The sequence below is a fragment of the Osmerus eperlanus genome, chromosome 4 (assembly GCF_963692335.1).
Source record: "Osmerus eperlanus chromosome 4, fOsmEpe2.1, whole genome shotgun sequence".
In the NCBI taxonomy this organism is placed as follows: Eukaryota; Metazoa; Chordata; class Actinopteri; order Osmeriformes; family Osmeridae; genus Osmerus; species Osmerus eperlanus.
The window spans coordinates 13,242,023-13,260,071 of NC_085021.1; the positions used below are offsets into that span (position 1 = coordinate 13,242,023).

The window sequence follows — 18,049 nt, forward strand, 5'->3', positions numbered from 1 at the left end:
CAAAACATGCACATACACACACTCACAGAATAAATAAAACACTTAAAAACATATTCACAATTGATCTTACAGAGACGCACATACACTCACACAAACAAACACACACACCCATGCTGTGTGAACAGGAGTCAGTGAGTGTGAAATGGATGCAGCCTCAAGCTCTGGTGCCACTAGGCCAGGCCAGCTGGCTCTTATCCCAGCTTTCCCCCTCATCACCCTCCCCCTGCTTCCCCCTGCCTCACCAGTCTCCCCCTGTCTCTCCATGCCTCCCCTTTCCCCTCATCACCCTCCCCCTGCCTCCCCCTGCCTCACCAGTCTCCCCCTGTCTCTCCATGCCTCCCCTTTCCCCTCATCACCCTCCCCCTGCCTCCCCCTGCCTCACCAGTCTCCCCCTGTCTCTCCATGCCTCCCCTTTCCCTTTCCCCTCATCACCCTCCCCCTGCCTCACCAGTCTCCCCCTGTCTCTCCATGCCTCCCCTTTCCCTTCCCCCAAGTCACCCTTAACGTCCCTGCCCCCTGCCTCCTTCCCTCCACCTCACACTTTGATATGAGCCTACCCAGACATCTGGAAATTATCATTCAACAGAACGGGCCACAAAACTCTATTTCCCATTACGAGATATAACATTGTGCTGGGCATCTTGTTTTCTGCATGTATATGATGTGCACCAGCTCACCTCCCACCTACAGCTGATGTGGATCATGTCTGACCCTGTGTCCTCTCTGTTGGGTCTCAGCTTATTTTACAAGGTACCTTTTAATAGACACACGCAAACACACAGCAGCTTTGCAGTCTGGTTGAAGAGGGGGTGAGAGTGAGGGCAGAAGACTGGGTGACACAGGGCACGTCCTGGTCTCGGGTGATTTGTTGACTTATGCCAGCCCTCGTGGCTATGCTGCCAACACTCCCCATGCTGCCCTCCTCTGTGCTCCACTACAGCAGATGGGACTCATCAGTGATGGGATGGTGAACTATACTCATGGAGCACAGAGAGAGCTGGAAAGAACAATCCTGGCTTCAGCCTGAACTAAACTGTCCAATCAGCTTAGAGGGTAACTCTATTTTCTTCCTCTGTGTATGTCCTTCCTATTTCAGGGTCCTCGTCTGATTCTGGTCTGGTCCCAGACATGTGTTAACCTGGTCTAGGTGGGTCCTAGCCTGCTCCTTACTGGATCCTGGCCTGTGTCCTAGCCTGACCTTAGCCTGGGTCCTAGCCTGCTCCACACGGGTCCTAGATTGCTGTGTAGCCTGCGTCCTGTCCAGGTCCTAGCCTGGGTCCTAGCCCGTGCAAGGAGAGAGGCAGGTGCTGAGCAGCAGCGTGTGTAGGCAGCTGCAGCAGGTTGTGTGTAGGCAGACTGGGCAGCAGGTATGGAGATGTGCTGGGTGTATTTTCAGCCCCCTACCTGGGCCATCGGTATAACTGGAATTAATTAATCATGGGCTTAGTCAGCCACTCTGCTGGCGGCTAGGTACAGACACAGACTAATAATGGGATGTAAACACACATACTGACATACTGGACATACTTACTGTACACTCCAACAGATAACGAGATAAGCAACACACAACCTGTTCCAATGTTATTACTTGGAGTATGTTCACCAGTGCCTTGGTTGGCTGACTGGCTGGCTGACTAGGTGGCTGGCTGGCTGACTGGCTGGCTAACTAGGTGGCTGGCTGGCTGGCTGACTGGCTGGCTGGCTGACTGGTTGGCTGGTAGACTGTATTGGTTGGCTGTATTGGCTAGCTGTATTGGTTGGCTGGAGGGTAATTGAGACTAAGCGTGAGTCTTGTCAGACATCAGGACTGCAAGCGATTTGTCTCTGCTGCATTTGTTTTACTCACTAGAGGGATGCCATCCATCCCCTTTGTAGGTCTGAGTGTGAACGTATGTGTAGGTTTTGGCTACACTACCTTCTGTGCCAGTTTATAATTGTGTGTGTGTGTGTGTGTGTGAGAGAGCATGTGAGCGTGTATGTGTGTGTGCTGATTAATCTAGTTAAAATCTGGGCATCTGCGCTCAGGTCTGGTATCAGTGTATCAGATCTGCACCTCAGAGCTCTACTGCTGAGACTGCAGACTTCATACCAGTAGAACACCATGTGCAGCAGGACCTGGTGGTGGTGGTTGGTGGGGGGGGTGGTACAGGTCTGAGGAATATGTTTGCTTTCACTAACAGCTTATATGGGTGACTTGAGAGCTGGCCTGCTGTGATAGAGTGATAGCACCTTCTGCACCTGTGTGGTGGGTTCCCTCCCTGCTCCGCCCCTGGGGGATGTGCCCTGAATCTCAGATGAAAACTGAACTCAAATGCCTGCAGATTATGTCAGGGATGACACTCTAGAGCTGTTTATGGGTGTGAGCACATGGGTGTGTGCATGTTCGCGTGTTTGAGTGTGTGTGTGTACCTCATTTCCGTGTGGAGGAGCTGCTGATTGGTCGATGAGGGCCAGCTGGATCACAGTCTCCCACACATGAGTGTTTGGACCGCGTGCCGTCACCTTGAACTGGACCGGCTCTGTCAGACTGGCATCCTGTCTCTGGGCGTAGATGGAGCCATCGGCCCGCACGCCAAAACTGGGATCACTGCTCTGGAAGAACACGCCATCGCTCCCCATACAGTCGTCAAACTTCACTGTGGAGTGGAGGAAGGGGAGGAGGGAGAGGGGGGAGAGGAGGGAGAGGGGGGAGAGGGGGGAGAGGGGGGAGAGGGGGGAGATGAGGGAGAGGGGGGGAGAGGGGGTGGAAGAGAGGAGGAGACATGTGATTAGTGATTACAAACAACATTACATTGTTTCGAGTTATTTTTTCATTGTGATGAAATATTTCAATTTTCTTATGCATGCCCCTCCCTTTTTCTTTTTCTCTCTCGCTCGCTCTTCACTTTCTCTCTGTCACTCTCTATCACTCTCTTTCTGCTCAGTTGGTGATTGCGTGTTTGGCAAAACACGCAATCCATGATAATGTCACATCCTTCTTGAATAGCAGCATGATGACTGCAGAGACAAAAGGGAGGAACAAAAGACTACGAGAGACACAGAGAGAGAGAGAGCGTGAGAGAGAGGGAGAGGGAGAGAGAGAGAGAGAGAGAGAGAGAGAGAGAGAGAGAGAGAGAGAGAGAGAGAGAGACCACCTGCTATTTGTAATGCCCATATTTGTCTGCTTCAGTAATACATGAGCACTTGTCACTATCATAAAGCTTCATTTTCTTCTCAAATTTGAATTTGACTTCCTCTCTGTTAATATAATCAGGCTTCCTTCCAAAACTGTATTTGCACATATTTGCCAACTGTAGCATGTGTTTGTCCAAAAGACATGGCTGGTGGCAGAGATGAAGAGAGAGGAAGAGGTAGGAGAGGAGAGGGGGTTCACACCTTGAGGATAGTCAAACCAGTCAGAGACATAAAGGATTCAGAGGAAGAGATTGTTGCTAAACCACGGTACTGACACCACAGTATTGACCAGTGACCTTTCCACAGGGCAGTGTTATGTGGCTGGGTCCTCTACTGTGGGCTGTGTTGTGTTGTCACAGACCAGTCTGACTCCCCACCCTTAAACAACACTTGTTGCCTAGAGATGACTAAGTGGGATTATGTTATGATCCGTCTTCTTTTTTTTTGGGGGGGGGTGGGACTGTCTGGCCTTAGCACCAGTGAGAAGTCAAATTATGTTTTAGGCATCTCCTCTCTGAAAGCCTGTCCTTTCACAGAGGAGAGAAGGACTGTGGGCAAGACATAGTTAAGGATCCACCCTCCCCAGTGAGAGAGAGACAGACAGACAGAGAATACAAATAGGAGCCCAGACTAGGCTATAAGAGGATAGCCAGTCACATGTCTTAGCCACAATGACAAACAACAAACATACACAACAATCTAGAAATGACATTTCCATGAAATGCCACAGGTTTCTGTACATGGACAAAATACATTTACAGGCAAATAAACTCAAGCAAACACACAGACTTTCAACCAGCATCCACATACATGTACGTACATACTACTGTCATACATGTGAAGATGGTGTGTACCGTGAGACAAGAGTCAGAGTTCAGAGTCATAACAGATCATGTATGGTTATGTACATGCACTGTAGATATCTCAAATCAATAAGCCCTTGTTTTATTCCTAGAGTACAGAGACCTCCAAACACACTTGTGTGAGCACATTTGTCTATATCCTGTTTCACTAATTACAGCCAGTCATTAAATAGTAGCAAAGTAAAAGGCAGTTAGATGTAAACGGAGACTGTGAGAAACCCGAGCCCTTGTCTGTACCATGGCTGACTGAACACACTATTGACTCTCACCACTGGGTAATATGAGGCAAATTAGCATGACAATGAGAACATGTCCTTATCCTTCACCTCCCTGAAAAGCTAAACAAGTGAGGGAGGGAGATGGAGGGGGTGGTTACAGTTACTCCACAAACAGGATACAGAGCATAGCAAACTTCAGGAGTCAGGTCGAACACAGTGCGATGGGTGTCCAGTGTGTGTGTGGGAGTACAGTCCTGGATTACAGTAGCAGGGTGAGGTCACTCTTTCATCGTTCTGGGGGGCTGAGAACCACCAGCTGGAGTCTGAGAGCAACACGCACCATACATGGAGAACACTTGTAGGAGACAAGCCGGCAGACACATAATACACACACACACTTGCAGGAGACCAACTGAAAGACACACTCAGAGGAGGACAGGCAGCACACACACACTGGTGGAAGACCAGTCGGGAGACAGTCATCTGGTTTGGGGCCGAGGGGGCCTTTTGTCTGCCTCTCCAGCTTCCTGTCTCTCCTAAGGATTATTGAGTCTAGACATGGTATTGAGAGGGACCTTGGGTTAAAAGCTGTAACACACTGGGGAGGGTGGATCCTTAACTATGTCTTGCCCACAGTCCTTCTCTCCTCTGTGAAAGGACAGGCTTTCAGAGAGGAGATGCCTAAAACATAATTTGACTTCTCACTGGTGCTAAGGCCAGACAGTCCCCACCCCCCCCCCCAAAAAAAAAGAAGACGGATCATAACATAATCCCACTTAGTCATCTCTAGGCAACAAGTGTTGTTTAAGGGTGGGGAGTCAGACTGGTCTGTGACAACACAACACAGCCCACAGTAGAGGACCCAGCCACATAACACTGCCCTGTGGAAAGGTCACTGGTCAATACTGTGGTGTCAGTACCGTGGTTTAGCAACAATCTCTTCCTCTGAATCCTTTATGTCTCTGACTGGTTTGACTATCCTCAAGGTGTGAACCCCCTCTCCTCTCCTACCTCTTCCTCTCTCTTCATCTCTGCCACCAGCCATGTCTTTTGGACAAACACATGCTACAGTTGGCAAATATGTGCAAATACAGTTTTGGAAGGAAGCCTGATTATATTAACAGAGAGGAAGTCAAATTCAAATTTGAGAAGAAAATGAAGCTTTATGATAGTGACAAGTGCTCATGTATTACTGAAGCAGACAAATATGGGCATTACAAATAGCAGGTGGTCTCTCTCTCTCTCTCTCTCTCTCTCTCTCTCTCTCTCTCTCTCTCTCTCTCTCTCTCTCTCTCTCTCTCTCTCTCTCTCTCTCTCTATCGACCCTCTCTGTCTCTGTCCACCCTCTCTCTCTCTGTCCACCTCTCTCTCTCTCTCTCTCTCTCTCTCTCTCTCTCTCTCTCTCTCTCTCTCTCTCTCTCTCTCTCTCTCTCTCTCTCTCTCTCTCTCTCTCTTAAGCTGGGCGTATAGCCAGTGGTGCAGCAGTGTTGCGGTCATGGTTGGATGACAGAGGTTTGTGTGCTGGGGGGGGGTTCTGAGAACGGGGGAGGGGGGGTGCAGGGGATGCGATATGTTCAAGCATATCGCCGTGGTAGTCTAGCTACCCAGCTGAGTGTGTGTATGAGGAAGAGATAGAGATAGCAAGGTGTAAGAGAGAGAGAGGGAGAGTGCAAGATAAAAAGAAAGAAAGAGGATAACAGAGAGAGAAAGAGCGAGCGAGAGAGAGGGGGAGAGAAAGAAAGAGAAGAGACAGAGATCTGTTGGTGCGGGTTGTACACAGTGGGGGAATGACTGAACAAAGATCACACAGACATGCTAATGTGCAGCTGTGTACTACGAAGCTTCCAGGTGTTTGTATTCAAAAGAGGGAGAGAGAAAGAGAGGGAGAACGAGAGAGAGATGATGTGGCTGTGTGTGTGTGTGTGTGTAACAATGTGCAGGTGTGCAGGAACACCTCTGCCAGGTGTCCGTGTGCATGTTCCTTCCCTAAAGAGGCTAAATGTGTTCACCATAATAAAGGCAATCTAGCATTTCTTACTCTATCACAAACTGTATGTTTATGTACTGTAGGTGTGAAGGTGTGTGCGGGTGCTCATGTGTGTGAATGCGTGTGCGTGTGCGTGCATGCATCAGCGCATGCATCAGCGCACTTATGGCAGTATTGAAAAGCTGTTAAAATGTGTCAAATAGCAACAAGAAAAACTCCCCATTCTCACGACCCTGAGGCTTCTTGTCTTTAGCCAATTATGAACAAACACGCCACACACACACACACACACACAACTCCTAAGAGCTCCACTTTCGAAGCGGTCCGGTCAATAGCACAATAAGACAAATTATAAAAATCTGCCCACAATAGCCCAGTAAAGCCCAACGGTACTCCTAGGCACACAAAGCAGGAGTGTGCTCTGCAGTGATCTGACCAATGCGAGAGAAGCCCAAAGCTGCTGTTGAAAGGCCAGAGAGCAGTCAAACACAGCAGAGACTGCCTAGGCTATAGGGCTGCACTAGGGCTGCACTAGGGCTGGAAAAGAGGCACCAGCGCTTGGACTAGATGCCCCTCCCTCAATGGAGAAAGAGCTTTTACTCCTGATCTGTGGACTGTCATTCTCATCGAGATAACAAGCAGTTTCACTGAGTTTTTCTTTTTTTCTAAGTGATCACGTTTGGCAGTTAAGGACAGCATGAGGGCATTGTGGCGGTATTTCACAATCTCTCTCTTTCTCTTATCCATCATTCTGTCCTCTCATCCTCTCTTTCTCTGAAGCCTAATAGGAGTGTGGTGAATCTCTCTCACCCACTCGCTGTCTACTTAGGAACTACATTTCTGCCAACAGAGTGAAAAGAGTGGAAGAAGGACAGAGAGAAGTGAAGGATGACCTTCGTCAGCCAGTCCTTTATGACCAGCAGGCTGACAGTGACGAGGTGACAAGTGTTGAAAGGCATGTGAAGAAAAAGAAGAAGAAGAGACACAATCAAGAGAGAATGAGAAGTGGAGAAAGGGAGAGGACAGAGAGATAAGAGGAGAGGAGAGGGTGAAAGAAAGCGAGGGCGTAGAGACGAGAGGTGGTGTTGGGGGGGGGGGTCTCTAACGGGAGAGACAGGATGGAGAGAAAGGTGAGGTATACATAGTGCAGAGCAATGCTTGAAGTGGTTAAAACATTCCAGAGTGAAAGTACGAAGAAAGAAATAATGAGAGCTCCAGACAGGAGTCATATGGTCTGTAGTAGAAGAGCGTCAGGGGGATATTGTGAACGTGCCTGTTGGTTCTAGAAGAGGAAGTGCAGAGAGCTGGGAGGTTGGTTCTGTGACTAGCGGACTGTCTCTCTCTCTCTCTCTTTCTCTCTCTCTCTTTCTATCTCTCTCTCTCTCTCTCTCACACACACACACACACACACACACACACACACACACACACACACACACACACACACACACACACACACACACACACACACAGCCTATGGATGGATGGGATAGATTGGATGGCTTTAGATGGCTGTTTAAATAGGTTAATTGGCCAAGTCTCCCATGATATATAGACAAAGAGAGAGAGATAGATAGAAAGAGAGAAAGACAGCAAGAACAGAAGGATGTAGGAAGAGATAAATGGCAAGGGAGGGATATGGGTGGCTGCTGATCAGAGAGTGAATGTGTGCATGTGTGCAAGCAAGCATGTGTGTGTGATCAGAGCAGGCTAGAATACCACAGTGCTGGCAGAGGTATGTGGGACTAGCAGAGACAGATTGGCTGGCTGCACTGGGCCAAGGAGACTGGTACCCCCAGTAGAGCCTCACTGATTGGGCTCTGGCACTTCTAAATGACCAGCTACTACACTGGACCACCACAGAAAGGGAAGAGAGGACCAGGACCTGAACTACAGAACAGCAGCAGGACCAAACCCTGGGTTTGAAATGGATGAAAACACTTGTTACCAGCTCCTGGATACAAACTCATCAGAAAAACACATACATTTTTAAGTACTAATCCACTCTGCTATGACAATTGTATCGGCAAATACACATTTGCTTAGTAAATCGGATTCATTTTAGAATTGACTGACGCCACACACACACACACACACACACACACACACACACACACACACACACACACAAAGACACGTGCATGCATGACCATGTGCAAACTGTTTTGACTAATCAGCATGTCTCTAATGAAGGATTAGCATTATCTAAACAAGTTCTGAAATGCTTGATTTGGCTTTATCAATTCTCCCCCATCATCCTCTCTCCCACTCTGGGGACAGGTGCACACAAGCCTAAACATAGATCCCTGCCCCAGCCAATTATCCAGTGTGGCTGTATGTGTGTGTGTGTGGATGTATTTGTGTGTATGTGTGGTGTGCGCCAAACAATGCCTACACAAGGTCCAATTACCTACAGTATGCAGCATACATTTACTGGGCATTTAAACACATTTATTATGGCATAGCTAGGCACAAAAACTCGAAAAAACAACCCAAAACACAAACAATGCATTTCCTAATCACACGCAGCTCTTCCTCGAGAGATGCATCCTCCCTAACTCCCCTGCTTAGTAAATCACATCTACATGATTAAAAACGATGAAGCATACATTTGCTTGGTTATGTACTAGTTCCATTAATTATGCATGTTTCTCTCTGATTTTCTATCTGCCTTGGGTGTTTGCGTGGATAAAAGAGAGAGACAGAGAAAGAAAGATAAGGAAAGCCTTGAGAGAGAACGACTGCTTTGGATGTTAGGGCTGAAGTGAAAGAGAGAGGAGGGTAGAAGAGGAAGAAGAGAAAATGAGAGGGAAGGAGGGGGATCCAACTGAAGAAGTCTCTCCCAGGCACAGAAAAGACCTTCTGCAGGGGAGGAGGGTGGGAGAGAGAGAGAGAGAGAGAGAGAGAGAGAGAGAGAGAGAGAGAGAGAGAGAGAGAGAGAGAGAGAGAGAGAGAGAGGGAGAGAGAGAGAGAGAGAGAGAGAGACAGAGAGAGAGAGAGAAGGAACAGAGCATGCGGAACATGCAGTTAGCCTTCCAACATCCCACTGCAGCGCTCCACTACACCTACATCTATGGATGAGAGTGCCGACTGCAGCAGTTCAAACATTGAGCTCTGGACATGCGGGCCCCTGCCTGCCATCACCGGTAAAGAGGCTGGACATGCAGAACTGGAATACTCCACATACACGTACAGTACAGTATTTCAATAAGCTAATAGTTCTTGAACACAGTCTGCATCCTTACACTCCTGTCATAGCCATAAAGCAATCATGTCTCCTCTACATCCAGTCTGGCCTTTTATCTTGGCTACCGGTAGCTATGGGGAAGCCTCCTGCACTCTGCTGCTAACATACTTAGATTTTCACTGGATTTCCTTGATCGATGGGTCACAAATTAAATCATGTGTTTGCAAGCCTGCCTTTCCCTTGATTAAGAGTTCAGATCTCACATCACTTACAGTTGCTGGTATGACCTGATCAGACCTCGATCTAGGGTGTCTAGATGGGGACACTTTCTTGCAGAGGTTCTCTTTAACAGACTGCTGTTTCAGCAAACCTCAGACCCAGCAGGATCAACACATTCTCTTTTACACACCCACACCAGCCAGACCACCTTGTCTGGGACTAGGGTCCCAAGGTTAGTGACAACTGTGTGTGTAACAGTATCTCAACTGGCCAGTAGAGTTCCAGTAGGGCAGCTCACCAGGGCCCTACTCTGTAGGACCAGGATGGTTGGTCTTCCTCAAGTGAACACTAATATCCCCTTTTCAAATGCTGCTTATGAAGCAAAGTAGCTCATAAAGCTACATTTGAACTGCTGGAGATCTTTTATCTGATCTAATCAACATTTCTCTCATCAAAGCATTTCTATAATTCATATGTTGAGCTCAGCAGGAGGATTAGTCTACAAATCAAACACATTTGACTTGCTTTGACTTAACCTCAGATAAACACACAGACTTGGTAACAAGTTTTTAGTTGAAGGGTGAAGTACAGAGCCTGGTCAATGTTTAAAGCTGGTACATTATTATTCTGGGGAAGTTACACGTCAGTGAAGACTTCTGAAACCCTACCCCTACCATAGACACATACACTTGCACATAGGCTTACACACAGAGTAACCCCAACTAGTGAGACTGAGGTTGGTGAACCATACAATTAGTGGTTCTACAGTTTCACAAAGACTGGCGCCCAGCAGCAAGATGAGGAAACGGTCAGGAGGAGGTCATGAAACAACCTATACTGGAGTTCCACCACATCCACTGGAAACACCAACACACACACCTGCACTAAGAGAGGAACAGCGTGATACTGTACAGTAGTATATCCATGAATCTGCAACACAATGGTTACCTAAACGTTTCTAACATATTGTACATAAGAGGACTGCTAACTCACTAACACAATTTTACATATGGTAACTATAAACTAACAATGACAGTGGTGTTTTGTGTTATTTTGTCTGTAATCTTCTCACAGTGTTTGGATTGCAGGAAGCTCTCAGTCTGGAAGGTGTCTTAAGACCAAACAGAAGGAGAGTCATTTGTCACTGATGATCCTTATCAAAAGCTCCCCAAGGCCATGACCAAAAGACTTGAGAGTGTGCCTGCACAGTATGTGTGCATCTGCATGTGTGTGTGTGTGAATATGTGTGCATTTGCGTGTGTGCTTTATAGTGTGTGCATGCATATGTACATGTGGGAATGTGTTTGTGTGTGTGTGCGTGAGCTCCTGTTGAGACCAGGCAGTGCACCCTAATGTGGGCAGAATGAGGGGGCTTGCAGAGAGGTGATCGATGGGTCTTAAAGCTGTCAGCTAAATGTTTCCAGGGGCTTGAAGGCATTAGCTGAGAAAATCCCAAAGGGCGAGTGTGTGTTAAAGTGTGTATGTGTGTGTGTGAGCGAGCTTCAGTGTGTAAAGGGATGTAAAACGCAGTAGACAACTGGGAGCCTGAGGAATGTTAAAAATGCTGTCTCGTCTCTGGTCCAGCAGGGGAGAGTGTCTGCAGGAAGTCTAACTGTATCTGCTGTTAAGATACACTCTCCTATGACAGACCAATTAGGTTGCCTCATAACATGCACACACAAACATACACACACACGCACACACACACACATTCAGACACACACTTCAGACACCAAAGACAGATTGTTCCTGGAAGGTGGATCACACTGGGCTGAAGTAGCCTTGCAGACAGGGGTCCCAGAGGTACACATACACACACACACACACACACAGAGAGAGAGAGACGACACCCCCTAGACCTCACATCAGCTAATTGTTACGTGGAATAGAAGGAGTAGGCCCTGAAGCTTCCCCAGAGAAAACACACACGACAGGTGTGTGTTTGTGTGTGTTGTGTCGAAGGGGTAGGAACTAAGGGAAATACATTAGAAGCAGTATCAGGTTCCTCTGACAAGTCCTGTTAATGAGAGCATGGTGGAGAGGGTCTGGGTGAAGGAGGAGGGAGCCAGAACCAACAGCACTGTTCACCAAAGAGGAAGAGACGGAGGGTGAAGGACACCACAGGCTTCACAAACATTTCACACCATCTGCAAGGAGTGGTGTGAATATGAAGAAGAACTGCGAAGAGGAGTGGAATAGGGAAACCAATTTGAAAAAGAAAGCGAGGTATTTTTGTGTAATGTAAGAGAAGAGGTTGTTGTGCTGTGACTTCATGGTGTCATCACTAATGAGGATTTTTATCAGCTGTAGGAAGCAGGAGTTCTTGAGCTTCACGAATGGCATGAGGATCATTGACTGCAATGCATTGTTCAACATCGTACAAAAATATGTTGAAAAGTAAATGCCATTCAGAGCTAGTACAGCCTCAAGGTGAACATGCTGGAGAAATTGTTCAGCATTGTAGCAAAGTCAGATAATGCCAGGGGCAGCCCCCCCCTGTGTGTTTGTGTGTGATCCATCTCAGAGACTGGAACTACGTGACACGACAGAGCCATCATGTTGCATTAACGGACTGGAAGGGAGCGCATGGGGAACACGGACCCCACACCTCTGAGGTGTGCTGGGGGCCAGACCCCACCATCTCCCTGAATACTCACCAGTATTTCTGGGTGTGGACTGGCAAGCATACAGATTCATGTGTGTGTGTTTGTGTGTGTGCATCCATTCCTCAACTTGGCTACTGTTGACTCACCTCCACCTGGCTTAGTAAGGAAAAGCCAACTGGTTCTGCATGCGTTTGGGAAATCACAAACCAATGTAGAGGGGCTTAGAAAGGCACAAGGAGCTTGGCTGTGTAGCATTACCATGATTCATCTTCACAAAACTGCAAAAGCTCCTGATAATCGCTTTAGCTAATCCCCACATGCGTCTGGCAAACAGGCGTGGAGAGAGTAGAGGGGAAGTTTTTCAACCCTGGGGGGGGGGGGGGGGGTATATGAGTGTGTGTGTGCGTGTGTGTGGGTGGGTGTGAGTGTGTGTGTGTGAGTGAGTGTGTGTGTGTTACAGGATAGACAGCGTCAGCTTAGAGAGAGTCCCCCCGTCAGTCACACCTCGTCACTTCTGGAACCCCTCACAAGTTTATCCGTGTCAAAAGCGATGTGCGGAAAACTCCCAGAGGAAGAAAAGAGTAGACGGAAAAGGAAGATGAAGGGAAGAGGAAGAGGGAAAAAAAACGTCCTCATATCTAATGCTCTGGAATTGCATATTTCTGGGTTTGTGGCACCCTCTTAGCTTGGTTCAACTGCAGGATGTTTTGGTTAAAGGGTGGGAGCAAAGTCTGCTTTAACTCTCTTAGTGTTGCAGCATGCGTGCCGGTGTGTGTGTGTGTGTGTGTGTGCGTGTACATGTGCTCAAAAGCAATGAGAATGGGACTGAGAGTGACAGCAAGTGTGATGTCTCAAATTCTCACTTGAACACAGTCTGGTCAGCTTCTATTTACAGAGCAGAGCTGTTGTGCACTGAGGGGCCTGGGATCACACATTAGACAGGAGAACCTTCCACCGGTCTGGCCTCCACATAACCTCATCACGGACCATATCCCTCTCTGCTGCGCTACCATGTGGGAATTTGGAAGTGCCTTGAGAAAAAACTAACGATGACTCTTGGAAAGAAAGTGATCATTGAACACAACATTTGGTAAGAGCTTTTAGCCTACAGCATGGCATTAAACACAGCCAGCTAGCGCCCAGCTATTAAGAGCTGCTAGACTATTAATGTACAACACATTACAACTGCACAGTGAGTTATGATTGCCATTAAAGAGCAAATGAATCAGACTTCACAGCTGGACATAAAGAGCTGAATCACCATTGCGCTGTTGGTCCCCTTCAGAGCTGAGCCCACGCACTACCCAACCACAGCAGCCCAGACTCACACATTTGCTCTGTGTGTGTGTGGGTGTGTGCGTGCTAAGTGTGTGCACGCCTGTATGATTGTGTGTGTGAATGCTATGTGCGTGTGTAGGATGGTGTGTGTGCTTCACGCCAAATGTCCGCTTGATCATGAGCATGCATACCAATGTCTGTAGAAACTGTTGGAAGTGTAAGAGAAAAGGATCAGAGACATAATATTTGAAATCCTATTCTGGTACTAGTCAGTGTCGGGTTGAGAACAGATTAGTGATATCACAATTTAACAGAGCCCCTATATTCCAATGGATTGTTACATAAACCATAAGATATACTCAATCTGTCTTAAGAAGTGTATACCTGATCCAGTCAACTACAGGGAGGTAGTAAAACTAGACTGTTATAAGAATGCACCCACAAACTTCTTCTGCATAGTAGCTCTCCTCTCAATGTGTTGGAGCATCTTGAACCCCTTTACCCTAATCTAAAAGCACTGAAGCTAGGATATACTGTCCAGTGCTGCACAGTCCAGCTAAACCAACCCTATCCCCTCTTTTTTCTCCTTTCTCTCTCCGTCTATCCTTCATTTTAGTTTGGCCGAACATCCTGTCTCAATGAGATTCAATAGGTTTTCCAAGAAAAGAGCACTATTTTCATCTCCTTCCTCTTCCTCTTGTTTCCTCTGCCTCTCACCTCCTTCTCAGTCAAGAGGAGCTCTGAGGTGTCATGTATTCTGACAGGGCTTCAGGGAAACGATGGGAGGGGGAGAGAGGGAGGCAGGGAGGGAGGGAAGCAGGAGAGGAGGCTTGTCTTTCTCTCGCCCACACGTTCCTCTCCCTCCCTCTGGGGCCAGTGGGCTAGCTGCGAAATACATGAGAGGCAAGGCGTGGGCGGGCGGCAACGCTAGCACTAAGATAATGACGGCGTTTTGTCAGCCCAGGCCTCCAGCACCGTGTCTTGGCACATGAAAGGGGAGGAGGACGGCCGAATACGGGTGTGGTAAAAAGGCTACGTAGGGCTGAGCGAGCTGGGTGGAGGTATGCTGCTGGATGCAGGCTGTGGAGTCTCTGCTGGAGTGGCCACGCAGTGTTTGAAGCGAGCCTTTGATCCACACAAACACAGCTAACGGGCCGACAGACGCTACAGTCTGGCTACAGTCAAGAAATCTCCAGTTGGTCCATTTCTCAACTGTTTATCTTCATCTCCAAACATATGTGTGTGGTTAGGACTGTGGCCTGTGGATAGGTTTCCCTGTAGAACCCTATAGAGAGGGGGTTCAGGGGCTGGAGGTGCTGAGGCCGTGAGCCTGCCTTCCCCAGCTTCACACTGACCCTGACCCCTGCAGTCACTGATTTTCAAGAGAACATGTGGTTGTGCTAGGACTTCATGGTGTCATTGTTAATTATGATTTTTTTTCAGATGGAGAAACCAGGGGTACTTGTGCCAGATAGTATTAAATAATTCTTTTTAAAAGAAAATGGCATTTGGAGCCTCAAGGTGAACATTCTGGAGAAAATGTTCGTTTCATTCAAGTCACATAACAACCAGGGCAGGATGACCATCATGGCCTTTGTAGGTAAATATCATTTGTTTAACATCCGCAAACAAACAGACAAATACCCAAACATGCAAACTCCTCTTCTTTAACTCCAACTCTAATTTGTAATGAGGCCTGCTGAAACATGATTAGTGAGAGTCGTTGCCCTCGCTGTGCATGAAATACCCAGCATATGCTTGGTTATGATGCGGGTGCTAAAGACTGCGCTTAACGGCACAGTCATACCGAGACGGGGAAGAAAAACAATAAGAGGAGAGAGAGAGAGACACAGAGAGAGAGAGAGAGAGAGAGAGAGAGAGAGAGAGAGAGAGAGAGAGAGAGAGAGAGAGAGAGAGAGAGAGAGAGAGAGAGAGAGAGAGAGAGAGAGAGAGAGAGAGAGAGAGAGAGAGAGAAAGAGAGAGAGAGAAATCATAAAGTGTTGTGCTTTGAAAACAGATAATTAGATCTGTGTCAACAGAAAACAATAAGTATGTCAGCAGGGATGGAAATGTCTGCTTAGTGTGAGACAATAGCACAAAGACTCTGTCAGACTAAATCAAACAACATCTCAAATTCAATGACTAAGTCATCATATGCATCCAGCAAACTGCTATTTAAACTAATGATGGCAGAGTGAAAAAGAGAAGTGTTGCTTTTCCTCAATATCTCAGAGTATGACAAGCTGCTGATTTCAACGTCAAATTAACAGTGAGTCATGTTTTCTCTGAGCTCAGTCGCAAGGTGACTGATACAGCTTAGCAGAGACAACAGTTCTGTCAAAACAACATTAACCTCCCCATGAGGAAGTTTGTCCTCAGACACTGTCCATCTAAGTATATCATTGAGTTAGCTGCTAGCCCAACACTCACTCAGGGTGGTGAGTCATCAGTCTTCCATGACACTATGTCAGTCCCTCACAGATGTGTATCAGGACCCCACAAACCCTCCCTATCAGATGACCTTTGACACTTTTGTCACAGAATGAGCAGGAACCTGATATCTCAACTTTGAACTCTTAGCCAAGACTCTACACATGACTAGTTCCAATAGAACATAACCTGTGTTCCAGCTCCACAGACAAGGTATATAGCTATGAACTACATGCAGCTCAAGTGTTGATTTAGCACACCTTTAACAACCATCCTTCAGGTACATGCCGTGAGTAGGAGATTGGCAGGAGTGGTGCATGTGTCATGCAGGGAGTGTGACACAGGATTAGTGTGTGCTGAGTTGGGGCACAGCTGGTACTGGGCACTGGTTTCCTATGACACAGGGCCTCTGGCTCTGCCAAGGAGAGGGCATGTAGAGGAGGCGGCACCCTCTGCCACTTCCAGCACACTGTCTGCCCTGGCATTTGGCACCTGGCAGTCTGACGACTGTCTCTGCAAGCTCCCCTCATCTCTGCCCTATACCCGGCCCCTTCAAATGTGTCCCTTCTGACCCCACAAATCCTTCTCTCAACACGCCTGTCCTGTACTGTGTGCTCTAATCTCCCAGCTCTATCTTCCTTCCATCCTCCACTCCCTGCTCCCCGTTCCCCGCCACTGTTGAGGGTGACACACTGCCAGGACACAGAGCTGCTACAGAGATGAACAGACAGACAGACAGACAGAGAGAGAGAGAGACATAGAGATGAGAGAGTGAGTACAGTGCATTTTGTGTGTGTCTGTGTGTGTGTCGGCCCGTGTGCAGGAGCAACAGCCGCGCACCCTTAACTAGTTCTCCCTAAGCGAACGTCAGAGTGCCACTGGAAATAGGGCGCCGGATAAGGAGGAAACCTCAGATCATTCCCCTCGGGACACAAAGAGAGAGAGAGAGAGGTCTGAGAGCAGGCCATCAGGCCTCACACGGACACATCACACTGGCTCACACCACACATCATCACTGATTACTGAAGAGCAAGAGAGATGGAGCACAAGAGACAAAATAAGAGAGAGAGGAGGGGAACAAAGGTGGAGTGGGAAGAGGCAGAGCCAGTTATGGTCTGTGGTATGACAGTCCACAAACAGAAGAAGGAGCATGGCGAGCGGGGAGAGGAAAGCCAAAGACAGTACTGCGAGGAGGAGCGGAAGCAATTAAAAGCCGGGGTCGGAGGTGAGTGAACGGGAGAGAGAGTGATTAATGCCCTTCTTCTTAAAGAGCACCCCTCCACCATGGTGAGGGCAGTACCACGGGAAACGCACTCACACACGTACATACACACACCTCCTAACGGCCTCCTCTCTCTCTCTTTTCTCCCTCTCCTCTCCTCTCCTCTCCTCTCTCTCTGTTTCCTCTCTATCTCTTTCTCTGTCTCTCTCTCTCTCCTCTCTCATCCTTTGTATGGTATCTCTCAATCTGTCTTTCTGGCTGATGCTTCTCTACAGCAGTGTGAGGCTGGGTCCCTCTCTAGGGGCTCTGTGATAGTGGTCGTTCTAAAAAGCCAAATTACCGTGAGTCAAATTGAGCAAACAAGTTGTCCCCAATTGTATTAACTTGTTTTCACAGATCATTTTAGATATGGTCAAATTGAATAATAAACTAAAGTGGAACCTTAATTAGTGTGTTGATATGTTTGTTTATGCTAACTTCCTCTGATCCCAGACCGCAGTGGTTTGGTATTACGGTACATTCTTACATAGACATAATGAATGTATGTCTGTGCATTAATTACTGGGAGCAAGCCAAAACACACCCACTAATAATGAGGGTTTGGCATATACCATTGATCTGTCCATTGCATCTCTGCAAGACCATACAAAGGAAGAATAACACACTTTTGTGTACTCTGGCAAAATAGAGTTAGTGCCCTGAGGGAGCTGAGGAGGGAAGCTGACGTCGATAGCAGCCAACTGGCTCTCACCATTACATTACTGTTGGGGATATGGCATCTCCTTGTGAGAGGAGACAACAGTGATGACTACTGTTCTATATGAGATTACCACAGTGGAGGGGGTGGAATAAACAAGATGTGGCT

The 18,049-nt window shown here is 47.6% G+C and overlaps 1 protein-coding gene across 1 annotated transcript in view; it reads right to left on the minus strand.

Moving 5' to 3' along the window:
• LOC134019553 (cadherin-4-like) overlaps positions 1-18,049 on the minus strand; it is a 178,832-nt gene that overhangs the window by 43,929 nt on the left and 116,854 nt on the right. The window contains 1 exon segment of the mRNA XM_062460512.1: positions 2,410-2,636. Coding sequence (XP_062316496.1) covers positions 2,410-2,636 — 227 coding nt within the window.